General features: G+C 36.6%; 2 protein-coding genes across 3 annotated transcripts in view; one reads left to right on the plus strand and one right to left on the minus strand.

The window, feature by feature from the left end:
- The first annotated feature begins 6,203 nt into the window (after positions 1–6,203).
- gpr137ba (G protein-coupled receptor 137Ba) lies at positions 6,204–16,821 on the plus strand. The gene is given in 11 exon segments (XM_028468497.1): positions 6,204–6,945; positions 9,793–9,816; positions 9,819–9,844; positions 9,948–10,032; positions 10,034–10,164; positions 12,571–12,577; positions 12,976–13,122; positions 13,636–13,724; positions 13,726–13,762; positions 15,887–16,008; positions 16,097–16,821. Coding segments are annotated over 11 exon segments (1,155 nt in total). The 5' UTR covers positions 6,204–6,570; the 3' UTR covers positions 16,209–16,821.
- A 1,082-nt stretch (positions 16,822–17,903) lies between these two features.
- Positions 17,904–18,730, minus strand: part of egln1a (egl-9 family hypoxia-inducible factor 1a) — a 31,777-nt gene continuing 30,950 nt past the window's right edge. For both annotated transcript variants that reach the window (XM_028468986.1, XM_028468987.1), the window contains 2 exons: positions 18,518–18,585; positions 17,904–18,424 (listed from right to left, as the gene is read on the minus strand). In XM_028468986.1, coding sequence (XP_028324787.1) covers positions 18,369–18,424; positions 18,518–18,585 — 124 coding nt within the window. In that variant the 3' untranslated portion in view covers positions 17,904–18,368. The remainder of the gene's footprint in view (positions 18,425–18,517; positions 18,586–18,730) is intronic.

Here is an 18,730-nt window from a genome sequence, read left to right on the forward strand (position 1 = left end):
TTTATTCATTTTGATTTAAAACAGCAAAACCATTGATTATGTTGGTAGTTTGGTGTTTCCAATACAGCATAGAGCTGTCACAGGGTTTTTCCACACAAGAGGTGAAAAAAAAAGAAAAAGTGGAGCTCCACAGGTTCGGACACAGCCTGAGACCTTTAACGCACCACAGAAAAATCCCATTTGGGCATGATTTAGAGACATTACGCATGAATATGTTTCCATATAGAAATAAATAGAAATAAATAAGTTAAAAGCATAGGCTTAATGTTTTTTTTTTTTTTTTTTCAGTCATCATTCCAGAATTCTCTATTTTGTGTTGACAGTTCCTCATTAATCTTAATGATTTTCAGAGACTTCTGACGACTGCTGCTGAATAATCAATATCCCCAAATACCCTTCTGACAGCTTTGGTCCAAGATTAAAAATAAATAAATTAATAAATAAAGTAAAATAAACAAAAACAAAAATCAAAACAAAGTTAGGGCCACTACATTTGATAGAAACAATGATGGGCCCCAGACAGTGACTCATAGGGACTGTGTGATCTCACGTCCGCCAGCTGAATTTCGATGTTAATGCAACTCTTTTTGCTCGAATTCAATAAAAATATCATCAGCATTATTCAAATTCAAGTCAACTTTAAAAAAAAAATTAAAAAAAATAAAAATAAAAATATACATATATATTCGTAAAAAATAGAAAAAACAATTTTCACATGAACAACAATGACAAGGAACTATTTCTGCTGTTATTATTGTTGTTATTATTATTCATTTTATCATTTTTATGTTGACCTTTGACCCTTGACCTTGAGTGATAATACGGTATCATTGTTTTTGCCCAACATATACATTTATAAGTCAAAGCATTTTGCACTGAGTACATTTTATCCATCACCAGTGACTTCGTCTCTTGAGGTTAAAAGGCGCCCCCTACTGCTCACTTTGTAAAATTACATTTGGATTTCGCCCATTGAATTCCCAATCACTGCATTTACACTATTTTTCACTGAAACTTCCATATATGAGCCACTGTGCAGAGATTTTGGATAATATCACAAATATTATCAACACTTTATGCGCAACTCAGCAAAAAAAAAAAAAAAAAAAGACATTAGGATTATTGACAAAGGAAAGTGATCTGTGTTTGTGGAATAAGAAGTGGAGTTTGACCTCATAACAGTATATGCTTGGAGATTATTTGATCCATGGAGTAAAGCAATTATGAAATGGCTTCAATTCGTATCAAAAACTAATTACAAATGTATATATACTGCATATCTCTTAAATAACACATTCAAAAGTACTGTATTTAGCTCATATTCGTATAACACAGAGAATGTGACTAATGATTATTATGTCTACACATCTTATGTGAAGAAAATTGTAATATATAGTTTATTATTGGTTCAGTAGGATTTTATTCCCTGGGGCAGCGCGTGAGTCATGCACGTGTATTAGACATACACAGAAATAAGCAGACTCAGCATTAGGTCATTGCTTTACAGGCATAAAAAGCATAAACAAGATAAAAGACTGTTTTTAGTGTGAACACTTATTTTACCAACAGAATACTTCTATCACACTTCTACCACTAAGAGCAGTCATAAGTTACTTGTCAGATTAAATAGTTTATCAGAAAAAAAAAATGTACATACTGGTATACACATTTTCTCTTTTCTTAAAAAAGCATTGGAGGTTTAATCTGTCAGAGGTTTATGGAAATAATCTGTTGCAGAAAAAACTGAGCATAATTTGGTATAATCATCTTCTTCTTCTTCTTCCATTACTGTCTTCCTCTTCTTCTCTTTATTTTCAATCTTCTTCATCATTGTCTTCTTCTTCCTCTTCTTCTCCCTATTTACCTTCTTATTCCTAACCATCAACTTCTTCCTCTTATTTTTCTCCCTATTCTCATTTTTCTTAATTCTTCCTCTTCCTCATCATCATCATCATCATCATCATCATCATCATCATCATCATCATCATCATCATCATCATCATCATTGTTGTAGTTTTCTTTCCCTTCCTCTTCTTCATACTCTTATTCTCCACCCTATTCTTCTTCATCTTCTTTGTCTTTTCCCTATTTACATTCTTCTTCTTCATCTAATTCATCCTCTTCTCATGCTTTTTCTTTATCATCGTCTTCCTTTTCTTTCTCTTCTTAATCATTATCTTCTTCTTCTTCTTCTTCTTCTTCTTCTTCTTCTTCATCATCTAATTCCTCGTCTTCTTCTCCCTATACTACTTCTACCTTTTCATACTTTTTCTTTGTCTTCTCCCTTTTTTCCTTCTTCTTCTTCTTCTTGCTGTGAAAAACTATCACCACATTTTTTAACAAAGGCCTAGTCCTATTATGCCAGATTGCATCAGCTGCTTGCATATGCATGCCTGACCACTAATAACTGCATTTTTGACAGTTGTTTTGAATCTGCCTTTAACGCTAACAGCTGCTAACCTGTTTGACCTAAAATTACCTGTCTGCGTCCATTGTGGCACAGCAGCTATAATAAGATACTGTACAATTCAAAAAGCATCTTCATTTTGTGGTTCAACCATTTTCCTGTCAACACTGAAAGTGACCTCCGTTTTGTTTTTATATTATTGTACAATGCACACCAATGATTGTCTCAGCTACCAGTCAAACCAATAAGTCATCATTGACTTTGACTTTTGAGATACTTACTGATGATCTCCATCTGTTGGCATTCCACTGCCTCTTTCTTCTCCTCCTGGTCCTCAGCTGGTCCTTCATCACATGAGTTCTCCAAGTCTGCAATGATTCTGCCTGCACAGAAAGTTGTGCTTCTCTTCTTGCCTACGGTCTATCTCCTCTCAGAAGCCATTGATGTCTGTCAACAGCTGTTAAACGCACACAGAAATCTAATTAATAAGAGTTCCTGTGGGCCGACTCACAAATCAATCACTCACTCGCTTACGTACGTGTTAAAAGAAAGTTGCTTTGCTCTATGTTGGTTTGTCTATATTGAACTCCCATACTGTGACGTTATACAAGGTTAGGCAGGTATACAGTTGATTAATCTAGGAGCATCTCATCTAATCTCCTATTATTTGCAGCTGTCATGACCTGAGTCATGGTGTAATGACAGACTAAAGTCTAGTCTGTGATACCTTTAATTGTGTCTTTTGGTGCCCTTCTTTCTTCCCACCACGTTTCCATGGGAACCAGCAGAGTGCATGATGTAGCTATAAGTGGACACGGATAACTGTTCCGTCACCACTGCACTATTAATGCTATTCATTCACCAGTTTAATCAGAGGTGTGGGCGATTTAAAGAACAACAGTGCTGACGCAGATCAGTAGGAAATAAAAATAGACTTTCAATCATTCAATTCAATGCAACTTTATTTTTATAGTGTCAAATACAACAACAACAACAAAAAAGTAATCTCATAGCGCTCATCCCAAAAGCATCAATTTAATTTGTCTAATTAACACAAAACATTTTACAATTTTCTAGTAGCCTGTAATATTTTGAAAAATATGAGGAATTTGCACAGGCGTTTCCTCAGTCTTGGTCATTTCAAAGCATCCACCTGATTTGAAACAGCAGGTAAAATGAGATACACTAGATTTTTTTTCAGATAAAATGGTTAATATCAATTAATTAATTAGTAATACATCTATAATTAGATTAGATTATCCTTTATTTTATTTCACAGTGGGGAAATTCTCACGCTACAGCAGCCAAAGACACAAAGAGCAAGCAAACAAAAAAACTAAATACAAATACAGAAAGGAAAAATTAAGGGAAAAAATATATAAATAAGCGGTAAGTGGGGTTTTACATAATATATATAATACATAATAATATATGATGCAATACAATACACACACACTATATATATAATACAATATACAGTACATCCAAGTGCAATCTATTAACTGTGCCATATTTATCTCACCCATAAAACAGTTTACATTTTATATTGCTGTTATCATGTCAATGTACAGTATCTCACAAAGTGAGTACACCCCTCCCATTTCTGCAAATATTTAATTACATTTTTCATGGGACAACACTGAAGAAATTACACTTAGATACAATGTCAAGTAGTCAGTGTACAGCTTTTATACAACCATTAATGTCTAAACGCTGGCAACAAAAGTGAGTACACCCCTAAGTGAAAATTGGGCACAATTAGCCATTTTCCCTTTCCGTTGTCATGTGACTTAGTGTTACAAGGTCTCAGGTGTGAATGGTACTACACTGTTATAAAAGCTGACACTGACTACTTTACATTGTATCAAAGTGTAATTTCTTCAGTGTTGTCCCATGAAAAGATTTAATTAAATATTGCAGAATGGGAGGGGTGTTGTACTCACTTTTGGGCGATACTGTATATAGTGTGCCGAGTATTATATTTACACTATATTGGTTTTCTATTATTTTGCGTTGTGTGATGTGACATTCCACATTCCTAGAGATCACCTTAATGTAGTTGTTTATGTTCTACAATGACAGTAAGCTTCTTAATCTGAACAAATAGAACTTCCAGACTTCCTCCACAGAAAATAAAAACAAATAATGAGAACAAAAATGTGAAAAGATCTCACATCCTCATTTTGATAAGGTTTAGGGACTAAAGGAGGCCTCTATGTTATAGTTGAAACTTTAGGAATAATTAAAAGTCTATCACACTTTAAGTTTAAGTGAATATGCGATACATGACTATTACTGAGAACATTTTACAAAATATCTTAAATTACTCCTTTGACAGGCTGGGACAAAAATAAATGTCAGCAAACCTAAAAATATTGTCACAATAATAAAATGTGTGGTTAGATTGCAATGTCAGCATTAAAACTTATTGCAAAACCTTCCAATGGATTTTTCACAGCAAACGGAGGAAGTGGTATCTAGCTGACAGTGTCCTGTTTGGTGTGGTCTCCGTGGCAACGCTTATGTATGATAAAAGATTGATGTATCTTGTAGCCAAAGGTGAAAGGGAGAAAACTCACTGTGGCTCTCCCTCGTGTTCACACGCCCTCCTACTATTAGAAAAACATGTTCCCAACCACAACCACAACACACTCATACAGTAATCCAAACACTGAAAGTAATCCTTGACTGAAATGAAAGAAATCTGTTAAGAATATAAAAATATTTGTATTCAGTACAACATGAGAGTCAACCTTTGACATCAAATAGAGGATATTGTCTAAAGATATTTTCCATTTTTTTTTTGTCCTGTCTGATAAACAACAGGAAACCAACTGTGCTGGTTGTTCTTACCATTGAACCAACACATCAATCCAAAACTAACCTCTTTCACACCAGTATGAACGCAGCTCAAATACAGTAGTGGGTGAACAATCGCTGAATTCTGGTTCACAGTTATTAAGAAATGAAAATAAATGATTCTGATATGATGTGTAGCCTTAAAAATAGAGCTTTAGATTCACTAAAGTGTCAAACATGGATATATTTGTCATAAACTTCAGCAAAGGCTTTACTTTGACTGCCAGTGTGAATAGCTGCTGACACAGCACTTCTTCATGAAATGCATAAATGCTTTTCACCGATCGCCAAACAATCTTTTACAGGCTTTTTGGAGGAATCCACAAAACTACATCAGAAGCATATACATTAATGATCTAACATTACATTATACAATAGAAAATTTAAATTTAAATACATATAAATACATGGCAAGTGTTTAGGCAGTTAAATATACATTGATGAATCTGGGATTATATGGAATGAAAGTCTGAATATATATGAAAGTTTCACTATATATACTAAAATCGGACTGTATTTAAAATATTTTATACAAAGTTTCAATATATACACGTTTGAACACACACACACACATATATATATATATATATATATTTAATTTTATTTATTTATTTGAATAGATTTGAATAAAATAGAAATTGAATACATACAGCTATATAAATAAAAGTTTTAATATATATAAGGACAGTTTGAATATATAATAAAAGTCTTAATACACATATACTGTATATTACAGTCTTTACATAACATTTTCCTTTTTTTTTTTTCACAATGCACTTTGTTCAGTATATTTGTTTCAACATTATGTATCATTTATTATGACATTATTATATGTTTCTACCTCCACCCATGCACAGTGTAGTGTAGCTGAGGGAATGTGGATGATAAATGTTGGGGTGATATGTGAGAGCACTGGGATATACTGGATGGCCTCTAGGATCAGAGCTGCGGTGGGAAGCTGCATCACAGGGTTAAAGGTTACAGCGCTGTGCGTCAGCGGTGCGTAACCAGTGCGGGGAGTGGAGGGAATGGAGGCTGGAGGAGGCTGAAGGGGAAGGTCCTCCCTCCGAGCTCTAACTTCCCGGCTTCTGCTGCTTCTGCTTCGGACTAAAGTCTCATTCTCATCCCCGACCATGGTCCGTATTCTGCGGCCGTGCACCAGGAAGCAGGACGTTCTCTCCTTCCGGCCCGGGTCTTCTTCCTGACGGCCTCGGTTGTTCCTCTTCTCTCGGTACTACATCCTCTCATCTGCGGCCACAGGAGCGTCAGAGGCCCGGGTGGTGAGCCCATACCGACAGGCCCTGATGGAGGACACCGGTGTGCCCCGCGTGGAGCGTTCCATGCCTGAGCCTCTGCCCACCCTCAGCCCGGCCGTGCCCCCCTACGTCACGCTGGGCCTGACGGTGGTCTACACGGTGTTCTACTCCCTCCTCTTCATCTTCATCTACGCACAGCTGTGGCTCGTGCTGCGGTACCGACACAAGCGGCTGAGCTACCAGACGGTGTTCCTGTTCCTGTGCCTGCTGTGGTCCGCCCTGCGCACCGTGCTCTTCTCCTTCTACTTCAGGAACTTTGTAACGGCCAACACTCTGGGAGCCTTTCCCTTCTGGCTGCTCTACTGCTTCCCGGTCTGTCTGCAGTTCTTCACGCTCTGCCTCATGAACCTTTACTTTGCACAGGTGAGCTGACCTGGACCTGGACCTGGATCCATCTGCACCTACTGCAAGTGTATAGCTTCCCAATGAGGTTCCATTCTGGAAGTCTGAGTTGAACGGGTTTCTGCAGTTTGCATGTTCTCCATCAATCACTCTGAAATGTAAATGCAGTGCCATCACTAAGCATGTTGGCATCCTAGGGTAGATTTTATTTGATTTTTTTGTTTTTTGTTTTGTTTTTAAATTTTTTTAGGCTGCACCCTCTATTCTTTGCATCACAGTAAAATCCACTGCAAGTGTAGATATCCTCACACTAGAACCTGAATATCGTTGTTATAGTTACCTAAAAATATTACACATTAAAATAACTAAACATATATTTCAAATGAATAAAGACAAAAAAATGTTGTTGTATATATATATATATATATATATATATATATACAATTAAAGAAATGTAACAAAAAACTGTAAATATAAAAATGTAAAAAAAAATAAAAAAATAAATGGAATTCTATATATATATATACAAAATAATTAAGGCACTGCAATAATTAAAAAAAAAAAAAAAATCACCAACAATTTCTTATTTAAACAGGGGGCTCTAGTGTTGCATTCTGGGCTCTAGTCAAAAACGTGGAGCAGGTACAGTCCAATCAGTGGTGAGCGAGGGGGCGGGGGTTTATTGTTTTATATTATTTATTTTACAGGCTTTGAAAGTAGTGTAGTTACAATAATGCAGCCTTGTTTTTTTAATCTTATTAACAAATACCTTACATTATAAGAACACCAGTCACACATCCACTCCTTGGGGGACGTCAATTAAACATGTTTTTAGACTGAGAGAGAAAATTAGAGTACCTGGAGAAAATTCACCAAAGCTTGAGGAGACATGCAAATTACAACCAGATGCCAGTTCTGCCTAAGAGTTTAAAAATCAAATTAAAAATAATATCCAGAAATTAGCACCGACCTTATTCCTAGAGGTGCTGGGCAAATAATGTGATATAGATATAAGAGGTCACACGGTAATAAGCATAGGCTAATCATCATTATCATTATCAAACTTTATTTTGGACACATACATGGTCCATAGCAGACATAACAACAACAACAACAGAAAATCAAAACAACACCTATTTTTTAATTATTATTATTATTTTTTAACTTAATAGTTGTGATCATTTTTAAAGAAACATGTCAGCAATTTTATAGTGTATTTATAAATAACAAAGGTTCAAGTATCTGTGGATAAAGCTGTGTGTCTGAGGCTAGATGAAACAATATATGGTTCAGAAGGTTGTGCATCCATCCATATTCATCCATCCATCCATCCATCCATCATGGTACTGATTTATCACACACAAGCACACAATCCAAACCCAAATATCCAAATGCATGTATACCAAACAAACCTTTGCTTACTTCCCTTAGTTTGTGCAATGAAATGGAAATACATGTAGAAAAGTCATGTACGTTCATAAAGAACATGCAAACTCACTTTAGAAAGGCGTGGGCGGAGTCAAACCCATGATGGTCTGATTTAGCTCCAGTGTGACTAGCCTCTATTTCCACTGAAAGATGAAGTGATGTTCCTCTTCCTCACATTCACTTTCAATTTCGCCTGGAAACGCTGGCCCCGAAGCAGCATTTCCTCATGTTTTATATACATATATATTTATGGGATTTTACCAAAGCTGATCATTCTTATAAAGACACTGTATTAGTCGTTTTTATCAGTAGATATAGTAAAGCTGACTGAATCTATCAGTGTGACAGACTGTGATTCATAACTAGTGCGAGGGCAGTGAACATTAACAGTATCGCCAACTGTTTTTTTACACAATCCAAAACTCAAGCCTCTCCTGCCTCAGCCTGTGCTTTATTTTAGCACAGTCCTCTTACGCAGATATTAGTCACAGTTGTGAAACGCTGAGGTTCTGCAATGAGGTCACGTTAAATATGAATTTTCTCGTAATGGAACTTAGGGGTGTGCCAAAATATCGATACGACGATATATCGCGAGGTTTCGTATCGCGATACGTTATGGATTCACTGGCGCCAAATATTGATTTAAAACATAAAAGAAAAAAATATATTATTATTTTTTTTAATTTCAACATACAAGACATGACCAAAACAATAATAATTAAAATTTAATTAAATTAAATTGGGCTGTTTGCCTTTATTGGTCATACACATATATATATATACTGTATATATATACAGTATATATATATGTTGGTACAATTACATTGAAATTTGTCCTCTGCATTTTAACCCATCCCTGGGGAGCAGTCAGCAGCCATTTTTGCGGCGCCTGGGAGCAGTTTGGGGTTAAGGACTGCTCAACGTCCCACAGTGATGGCCCAGGTGGGGTTTGAACTGGCCTAACCCTAGCCCTTGATTGACAATGTTTTGTAATTCCTGTGAAATGGATTCAGTGCAGTACATAAATTCAGAATTTCTTCAGTTAAAAATAATAATAATAATAATAATAATAATACATTTTATTTATAAGGCGCCTTTCCAGGTACCCAAATTCACTGTACAGAAAATAGGTTAAAAACAGTAGAAAACAGGTTAAAAACAGTAGAAAACAAGAAATACAAAGACAAAATAAAGTGGACAGTAATGGATGTTCAGTGGGAAAAAAAGTCACACAGATATCGTAATATATCGTGGATGAAATTTCCCGGAATATATTGATTATCGGAGAGTCGTTGTACCGTGATATTATTGTTATCGTGGGCAAAACGAAAAAAAATATTGCAATATATCGTATCGCGAGATACCTGGTGACACCCAGCCCTAATGAAAATGTTGATCTGATGAAACATTTGAATCATGTGTCCTTCTCACTTTCCACAGGTTGTTTTTAAGGCCAAATCGAAAATTATGCACCAGAGCTTCTGAGATACAGGTAAGCAGCTGTGGCTAAAATCCAAGTCTGTGTCATTTTCATGGTCATTTTTTTTTTATGTTTTATGGATGAGTGCCCGTGTGTTTCATCTTTTGATCCACAGGATGCCCCTCTATCTCCTCTTCCTGCTCATCAGTCTGCTGTTTCTAGTTGTTAATTTAGTGTGCGCTCTGTTGGTGAGGATGTCCCTCTGCGGAAGCGCACGTGATCGTTCTCATCAGGGTGGCGATCAATGACACCCTCTTCGTCCTGTGCGCCGTCTCTCTGTCTTTATGCCTTTACAAGATTGCCAAGATGTCGCTGGCCAACATTTACCTGGAGTCAAGGTTGAGGCGTTACTGCTTGTGTCTCTGTAGTAGAAATAGTTAGCTCACATGGCTAATACCAAACCTAAGCTATCTGTGTTGGATGATAAGTCCTCGCTACCACAATGGTCTGCATTCCATTGAAGGTGAACGACTCAGCATCATGCATGTTTAATATATAATAATATATCTGCGTCATATGGAAGGTAAACATGAATTTAAAAAGAAAATCTACATTGTTGAGTGGTTCTGTTTGTTTTCAGAAAATGACTTTTGATCAATTTTTTATTATATTCGTGAGAATTATTAAATGTGTTGTCTTTAAAATCAGGTATATTATTAAGTGTATTTGTAATTTGAAATATCGTAGTTGATGTGATTGTTCTGTATTGGTATTTTATTGTTGTCTCTGGTTACTAAGGTACCAGCTAATGGGGATAATGAATGAAAACAGAAACAAAACATATAAAAACATGCATGTTTAATCACATCAAAGCAAACCAGATCTCAACATTTGGACTTAAAGCTGCTGGACACAAATATATTGTTAAATCAGATAAATCCATAGTATAGGACTCGTGAAAAAAAGTATGAAATATGTTGAAATACCAATCACTGTTCTCTGTGTCTGGTAAAAAAAAAACACTCCATAACCCACAATGCAGTGCGTGCCAATAAGAGAGTGTTTTTATAGTGGAGACCAAAACGAACTTCAGATTTTTTTTTTCCTCTCTTTTTGTAGGAAAACTATGTTCTATAAATATAAATGTATAGTAGGTAGTAGCTTTTATATAATAAATGCACATGAGCCGAGAACAGAGAATTTCATATTTTCCTTCATCTCGAGGCTATATTTGACTCATTGGGTTACAAATGTGTTGCTTTCCTAAAATCACCGCCCTCTTCAAAAGAGTTAGCTAAAAATGATGACTAAAACATATGATATATACTGTATATTGAAATGAATAAACACTAAACATGATTTTATTGTATACATAAATAAAAAGTAGTCCAAACTAAATGTAAAAAACTAAATAAGTGACATAAAAGGAATTATATATACAAAATGAACAAGATAGAAACCAATATCAACACTGCAAATTTGGATAATTTCACACAAAAAAAGCTATATATTATATAACAATTTATTTTTCAAACAGAGAAATCTAGTGGTGCATTTTGGGGTGATGTCAAAACTTGTCCATCTTCTTAGAGAGCAGCGGGGGGCAAAGGGGCGGAGTTTATTATTTTATACTATTTATTTTACAGGCTTTGAAATGATGAAATGCTGTTTTTTTCTTCTTCTTATGAACAACAACTTTCAATATAAAACACAAGTCTGTCTATTACACTATGACTCCAAGATAGCATCTTTAATCAAAAAGGCTCATGGGCCAAGACAGAGAACTGGAGATTTGACTTCATCTTGAGGCTAATTTTAACACATTGGATTATAAATGTGTCGCTTTCCTAAAATCACCGCCATCTTTAAGAGAACTGACGTGAAGCACTGTGTGCAGTGTGTTAGAAAACATTCGAGTGGGTGTTTCAACCACATGTTTCTGGTCACACAGACGCTCACAGGAAGTCCTGAGGTTCCTCATGAAACGCAACAGTTTAAAAAACGTAGACGGGGACGAACACAACAGCTAGTGTTTTTTCACTGGTGCAATGTGTCCAAAAATCTTACACTCTTGCAGATACTAACAATACAATATATGTTCGAATAATTAAAGAATTCACCTTTTCATAGTACCAAAATGGTATGAAATAGAATTTATTTCATTGTTTTAAACTTGCGAGTACAAGTAAATGCTAACTAGCTGTAATTCAAGAACAAATATCAAAAACAAGTGGTGTGTTCATTAAACTGTCAAATACATTTTTCAAAAAGTTTAATTTTTGCTTCTACAACAGATTATGATGAAGTAACCACACATATCTATAAAATTGCCCCAGTATGTTTTATGAAAATAAATAAAGTGCAATTAACTCCCAATGCATTGAGGAGTGACGTAGTTTAACAAGACCTGATGGGGCTCACTGACACCTAGTGACGAAGGTTCCGTGTTATGGATATGTTAGAGCGTTTAAATGGTTATTTCGTTAAAAAACCATGATTAAAGAAATCAATTTGGACATTTTTTGATCGATACGATAATCACACGGTACGGCTGCACAATTTTGACTAAAAACCTAATTGAGGTTTTTTCGGACCAATATTGCGATTTGCGATTTTCATATTTGATACATTTAAATGCATAACTACTAAAATGGTGAGAGGAGGAAGTCATGTTACTTGTGGACTGTCAAACAACAGATTCTTGCTCAAATTGCCTCACATTAGAACAAAACGCATTGATCGACTTTCAAAAGTATTTGGTTTTATGTGGACAGCGCCCTCTTCTGGAGGAATCACAGAGCGTCTGTCTAAACACTTTATGGAAACTCAGACCTGAGGTCATAAAGCTCCACCATTCTGATTGGTGGACATCACGCAAACGCCAGAGGACAGAGCAGAAAAACACCTCAACCTCTAGAGGTTACGTTATGGCAGGAGTCAAAACTTTGATTGCGATTCGATATCGATAAACCTTGCAGCCCTATTGCGCGGTGAATGAAATATTGTGACAGCAACTTCTCCCAAGGATCACAATCTTTTTCGTACACACACAATGGTCAACATGGTGGATATTTGTATTTAAATCCATGTGTTACGCAGCCACTCCCACTTTCCTGACTTCTACTTCTTGTTTTGGTCTGTTTACTATGTGTAAATGAGTATTTGATGTGTCATTTCCTAATGTAAATCCCTTGTGTGTGCAGGGGACGTCGGTGTGCCAGGTGACAGTGATCGGAGCCATTGTCATCCTCCTGTACGCATCCAGAGCGTGCTACAACTTGGTTGTCCTGGCGATGTCCAATAAGAGGATTAACTCCTTTGATTACGACTGGTACAACGTTTCAGACCAGGTGAGTTAACGGAGGGAATCATGCTTTTAAACCAGTGCCGCATGATTACAGTCACCTTCATACGCAGAATATTGAGATTTAAGAAATACCGTCACTCCCTCTGAGTTCAATCAAAGCTCAACATCGTTCTTTGGTTTAACAGCCATTTATTAACATGTTCAATGTCGTCAGAACTCAGAAAATTAAAAAACAAAACTTAATCAGTTTTCCGCCTGTTGTCTCTCTGTAATTCTAACCAAATAAATGAATTATATCAACATGAATGAATTGAAATATTACTTATTTATTTATTGAACATCTATATGAAATATGTATTTGTATTTATGAAATGTATGCATCGTCTTTTTCACTGAATATGAAAAACTATAAATGACATTTATGAAATCATCTCTGACAGCAGCTAGACATACCTATTTGTCATTTTGTGCTAACATTTTAGTCATATACTGTATACCAAAACCTACTATTTTACTCATTAATAGTATGATTTATTTATTTATTTGTTCGTCTCAGGCTGATTTGCAATCGACTCTTGGCGACACTGGCTACATCGTCTTTGGAGTGATTTTATTCGTATGGGAGTTGCTTCCCACTCGCTTGTCGTCTTCTTCTCAGAGTCCGCCAGCCAACCCTAGACAGGGTGAGCCTGTTACCCACACTAGTGTTTCCCAACCTAAGGGGCAGGGTCCTTTGGAATGTTTCACAAGATGGTTCATAAAATGTTGACGAACAAACTCTACACAACTCTACAATGATGGGGTTTGTCAGTTTGACGTTGAGCCATGTGAAGACATGTAGTCCTGCAAACCTTCGGACCTGAGTTTAAGGACGGTGTATGTTTATTGGTTATTTTGTAGCAGTTTCCAACCCTGAAATTGTTGATTTAATTGGAAAGGTGCTACTGGTTGTGCGAGTGTGGGGTAGAAGGTGCAGGGTCGGGCCAGCTGTGGGGCATTCAGATGGGCTACAAAAACCGCCCTAGTGGGGGTTCCGGGAGCTTTTCACCACCAATCAGAAAGGGTTTGAAAAACGTCATTTCCAGTATTTGACTTTCTTCTAAGTCAAGTAGAATAACCATAACCCTAACCGTAACAATAACCCTAACCCTAACCCTAACCCTAATCGAACCCTAACCTAACTACCTTAACCCGTAACCCTAACCTACACCTAACCCGAACCGGCACCGTAACCTTGAACCATAACCAGATACCCGAACCGGAACCTTAACCTTAACCTAACCTTAACCCTAACCCTAACCATACCCTTAACCTTAACCTTAAACCTTAACCTTAACCTTAACCATAACCATAACCCTAACCCTAACCCAACCCTAACCTTAACCCTAACCCTAACCCTAACCCTAACCTTAACCATACATAACCATAACCATAACCATAACGGAACCCTTTTTGCTGCTGGTCAGATGAAATACTGAAGACCGGACGTTAAGTTACAATTCAGAAGCGAATAAAAGAAGGGGTGTGTTCGTTTTTGAAGGGGGTGGATCGCTTACAAACTAAAACGCCCCTTTTTGCTGCTGGCCGGATGATATTGCAATTTGTAACTGTGAAAGGTTGTAAAAACCAGTAGAGAAAGCTCAAGAAAGAAACTTTGGAGAACTGCGGTGAAGACATTCACACTTAAAAATATCTCTAATAATGACAGGCAAACATAGAAAGCCTTGTTTTTTTAAGAGAAACTGGATTAATCAAAAGAATTTTAGAAATATTAAACCCAGGAGCTCTGGCTCACACTCCAGCATAGTAGGCGTGGTAATGCACTTTAACTATAGGCAGGGTTGGGATCAATTACATTTTTCAGTTACAATTACATTTTCAATTGTCCATGTTGAATTACAATTAAATTACAATTTCAGTTACCAGCATTTTTTTCCAATTACAAGTAAATTACAATTTCAGTTACCAGCATTTTTTCCAATTACAATTAAATTACAATTAGTTTGAATCCTTAGAAAATCAATTACAATTATGTTTGTTACGTTTACATTTTCTAAAGCTCAATTAAATGTAATCACATTTACTGAGCCTGAAATAAATAACCTAATAAAAGTTAACCTTCCTCTTGTGTTAGCTTCCTGTTAGCATCTCTTATGATAACGGGTCTTAAACCAGCTGTAAAATACACTAATAACAAACATCTATCATCTACAGTAACTAATCAATGAAAATATAGGTTTTAATATTTATGGTATGGGGGTCTGATCCTTTTTTGTGTCAGTATACCCCTTGATTTCATGTTTTTTTTAATAGTAAAATGTGGGAAAGCTTGATATGAAACATATTTTAATAATTGTTCACTAAATATGTGTAGAACTGTGGCATGGTTCACCAGTGTTGCGTTGAATTATAATTGACAGTTTTTATAGAATTTTCAAGACAATTACAAAGTCAATTATCTAAACTCAATTACAATTTAATTACGATTACGACAGCAACAGATTTTTACAATTACAATTATATTACCATTATTATAATTAATGATCAATTACGCATTTATAATTGACCCCAACCCTGACTATAGACGATAGGTGCCACCCGCCATTAAAAAAATAAGTTTCCAACCCTTTTCTTTCACTATCTTCACATTTCAAATCCACACTTTTTGTTACTTCCCACGTTTGACACCACTTCACTCGTTCAACTCTGAACTCACAATTCAACTTCCAAAATACAGTGAAGAAAAGTAAACAAAGTGACAGTCTTTGTTGCTGTATTTGAAGCTTTGTTTTGCGCTCATCCTGCAGAGCACCTCGGGGCTCCCGGGCCACGTCTTCTCCTCCAGGGCCTATTTCTTCGATAACCCTCGACGTTACGACAGCGACGACGATCTAGCTTGGACTGTGATGCCCCAGAACATCCATGCCAGGTAATATCATCAGGTGCACTTCCCGTGGTTGAAGTGAACATATTATGTTGAGTTTTTAATCGGCGTTTCTCTTTTTAAACCCTTTTAGCCTGGCTGCAGACAGCTATGAGTGGGGAAGCCAAAGCAGTGGCGTCAGTGCCTACTTTGGTGGAGACGAAAGTTACAGCTTCCCTCCTCCAGGAGAGCTCAGCCATTACTGAGTGGGATCGTACTGATCTACAGTACCTGTGAATTTATTTGTAACATGTATATTTTTGCACAGACTTGGTTGGTTGGTGACCAAGGCACAAAATGGGATCAAAGTCACTCTCAGCTTCATCAGTTTAGATTTCTTGTCGTCTTGATAAAACAAAACTAACAGAGTCACCAATACATGAAGTCCAAGTGATGGGACGTTTGCACACACTGTAGAGCATGATCTCCTAAATGTGATTCATTCTATAGTTTTTATCAAATACTACCTAATATATTTTAGACTATGTAGATATGCACTGTAATATTTTATGTACCGTGATTAAACATGTTGACTTTCAATACATTTTGATGGACAACATATATACATTATTTCCATGGTAGTAGTTCCAAATAGATCAATAAATATGGTTGAAAAGAAAAATAAGTTTCTGAACAAGTCAAAGTTAAACAGTTAATAATTACTGTATCTGTGTCTCAAGTGATGATGAAAAAATGGGTTGGAAATTCATGCCAGCAGAGGGTGTAAGACTTAAGATGTAGGCAGTGGCTATCCGTACGGTTGCCGTATCAATATACCGACGTTTCTATCCATACGCAGCGCCCCTATTTGGCCAGTTGAGGTCACGTGATATGTCAGTCATTGGTCAGTTTATGTCACGTGACTAAGACTAAACGTTAACCGTAAACCTAGAAATTGTTGCGATATTGGGTTATAACCTAAACCTAACCCTAAGTGCGTGTACTTTGGTAACCGTACTAATAGCACCGGGGGTTGTCCATACGGCAACCGTACAAATAAACACTTTAAGATGTTTAAAAGATTGATTTAAACTTTGATACTTCATAAATATAAATATAAATATTTTTAGATTGTGGAGACTGTGTGGGAATTGATCCAAAAATTAACATTTTTTTAAATGTGGGAGAAAAACCAAGAAGAAAAAACCCTCAGAAAGAACATATGGAGCCTCTCAATATTTCGAATACATCCATGGCACGTTTGTGCTGGTGCTGCAGGCATTAAAATGACATCCACACTTGTGTCAGACTGCTGCCATGGCTACAGATTTAGCTCATCTCCATCAGTATGACTCTGGCGGGAATTAATGGTTTGTCTGTCTTCAGTTTTGGCTGAAAATAAGTAGTGTTGCCACCCACAGGTTTTATACACTAAAATTACATTTTTTCTTAATTAAGAAAGCCAGTGAACAAAATTAGTTCAGTGCTAAAGACAATTATTGATTATAAACTCATTTATTCAAATGACTCAAATCTATCATGAGAAAAAGGGTTGGACACGAAGTGAAAAAAAAGTGCGTAATTGACTATAAAATAAGAATAAGTGTCTGGTATTGTTGATGTGTCCAGCGTGCACCATGACATGACTCCTGTCACCAGCTGGGATAAACTCCAGCTTAATCAGATTCCAAACAGAATGTTTCTGCAAAATCAAAAAATGACAAAAATAAATATTTTCTAAAAACATTGTTCCTTAAATGTGTAATATAGTTTTATTCCTGCAGATGGCAGCATGGATCTCTATATTGTAAACATGCACATCAGCAATGAGCAATGATGGACAGACTTTCTTACCATTTAAAGAGGAATAAGAATTGTGGAATAATAAGAGCACAATTTCTAACCCATACATTGGTGGAAAAAAATAAAATTCCTGAGACAAAGGACGCTGGGTCAGAAAGAAAAAAAAGGTGTTTTATTTCAGATCACTCCTCGAATTATTGCAAACTCAAGCACATACAGTAGCTTAGCCAATTCCATGTGAAAAGCTTAACATGACGCATTAGCGAAACAATGTACCTTTAAGGAATAACCTGAAAAACCAATGTACAAAGGAGAGAGGCTTTGCTAAGCTAATGTCCTGCTCAAAGCGATTCTCTGATGATATCAGCTGTAGGCTGAACAAAGTTCCACGGACACGTGAGCCATCCATCCCTTTCAGTACAATGTTAGAACATTCAAGATCCGCTTGGGTTGCCATGTTGACTGCATCTGCTCATGGTGTCTTCATGAGCATGCGTCCTCCATCCACTCAAACCAAAGTCTGTAGTTTCACCATGTCAAACATGTCAAACGCGCACACGCTCTCTGTAGGCCACTGGGGACAGAGCACTTTACGGCTGATTGTGGGCAACGCTGACGTCCCACTAGCTGGGGTCGGTTGATTTGTTGAGTGCAACCTTTACTCCTTTTTCACCTGCAGCTGCACAGGAAGAGATAAAGCAGGTTTAGGGAAAAAACCATAACAATAATGACACATAAATCCTGAGCGTTGTGTGTGTGTGTGTGATCTTACCTGTTAGGTACTTCTCTTTAGCTCGGGCTCGCTCGTCTGCGTCAAAATACCAAACTGTGATGGCATACCTGCACAGACAGAATGATGAGTCACTGCAAAGATGGAAGAACGGTGGATGAACTAGAACCCTGTCCACACGGTATCTGCTGAAACTAATGTATTTTTGTACGGTTTGGTCTGTCATCCACACAAAAAACGGCAAATAAAGTCATT

Source organism: Gouania willdenowi, chromosome 15 (genome assembly GCF_900634775.1).
Source record: "Gouania willdenowi chromosome 15, fGouWil2.1, whole genome shotgun sequence".
NCBI classification, from domain to species: domain Eukaryota; kingdom Metazoa; phylum Chordata; class Actinopteri; order Blenniiformes; family Gobiesocidae; genus Gouania; species Gouania willdenowi.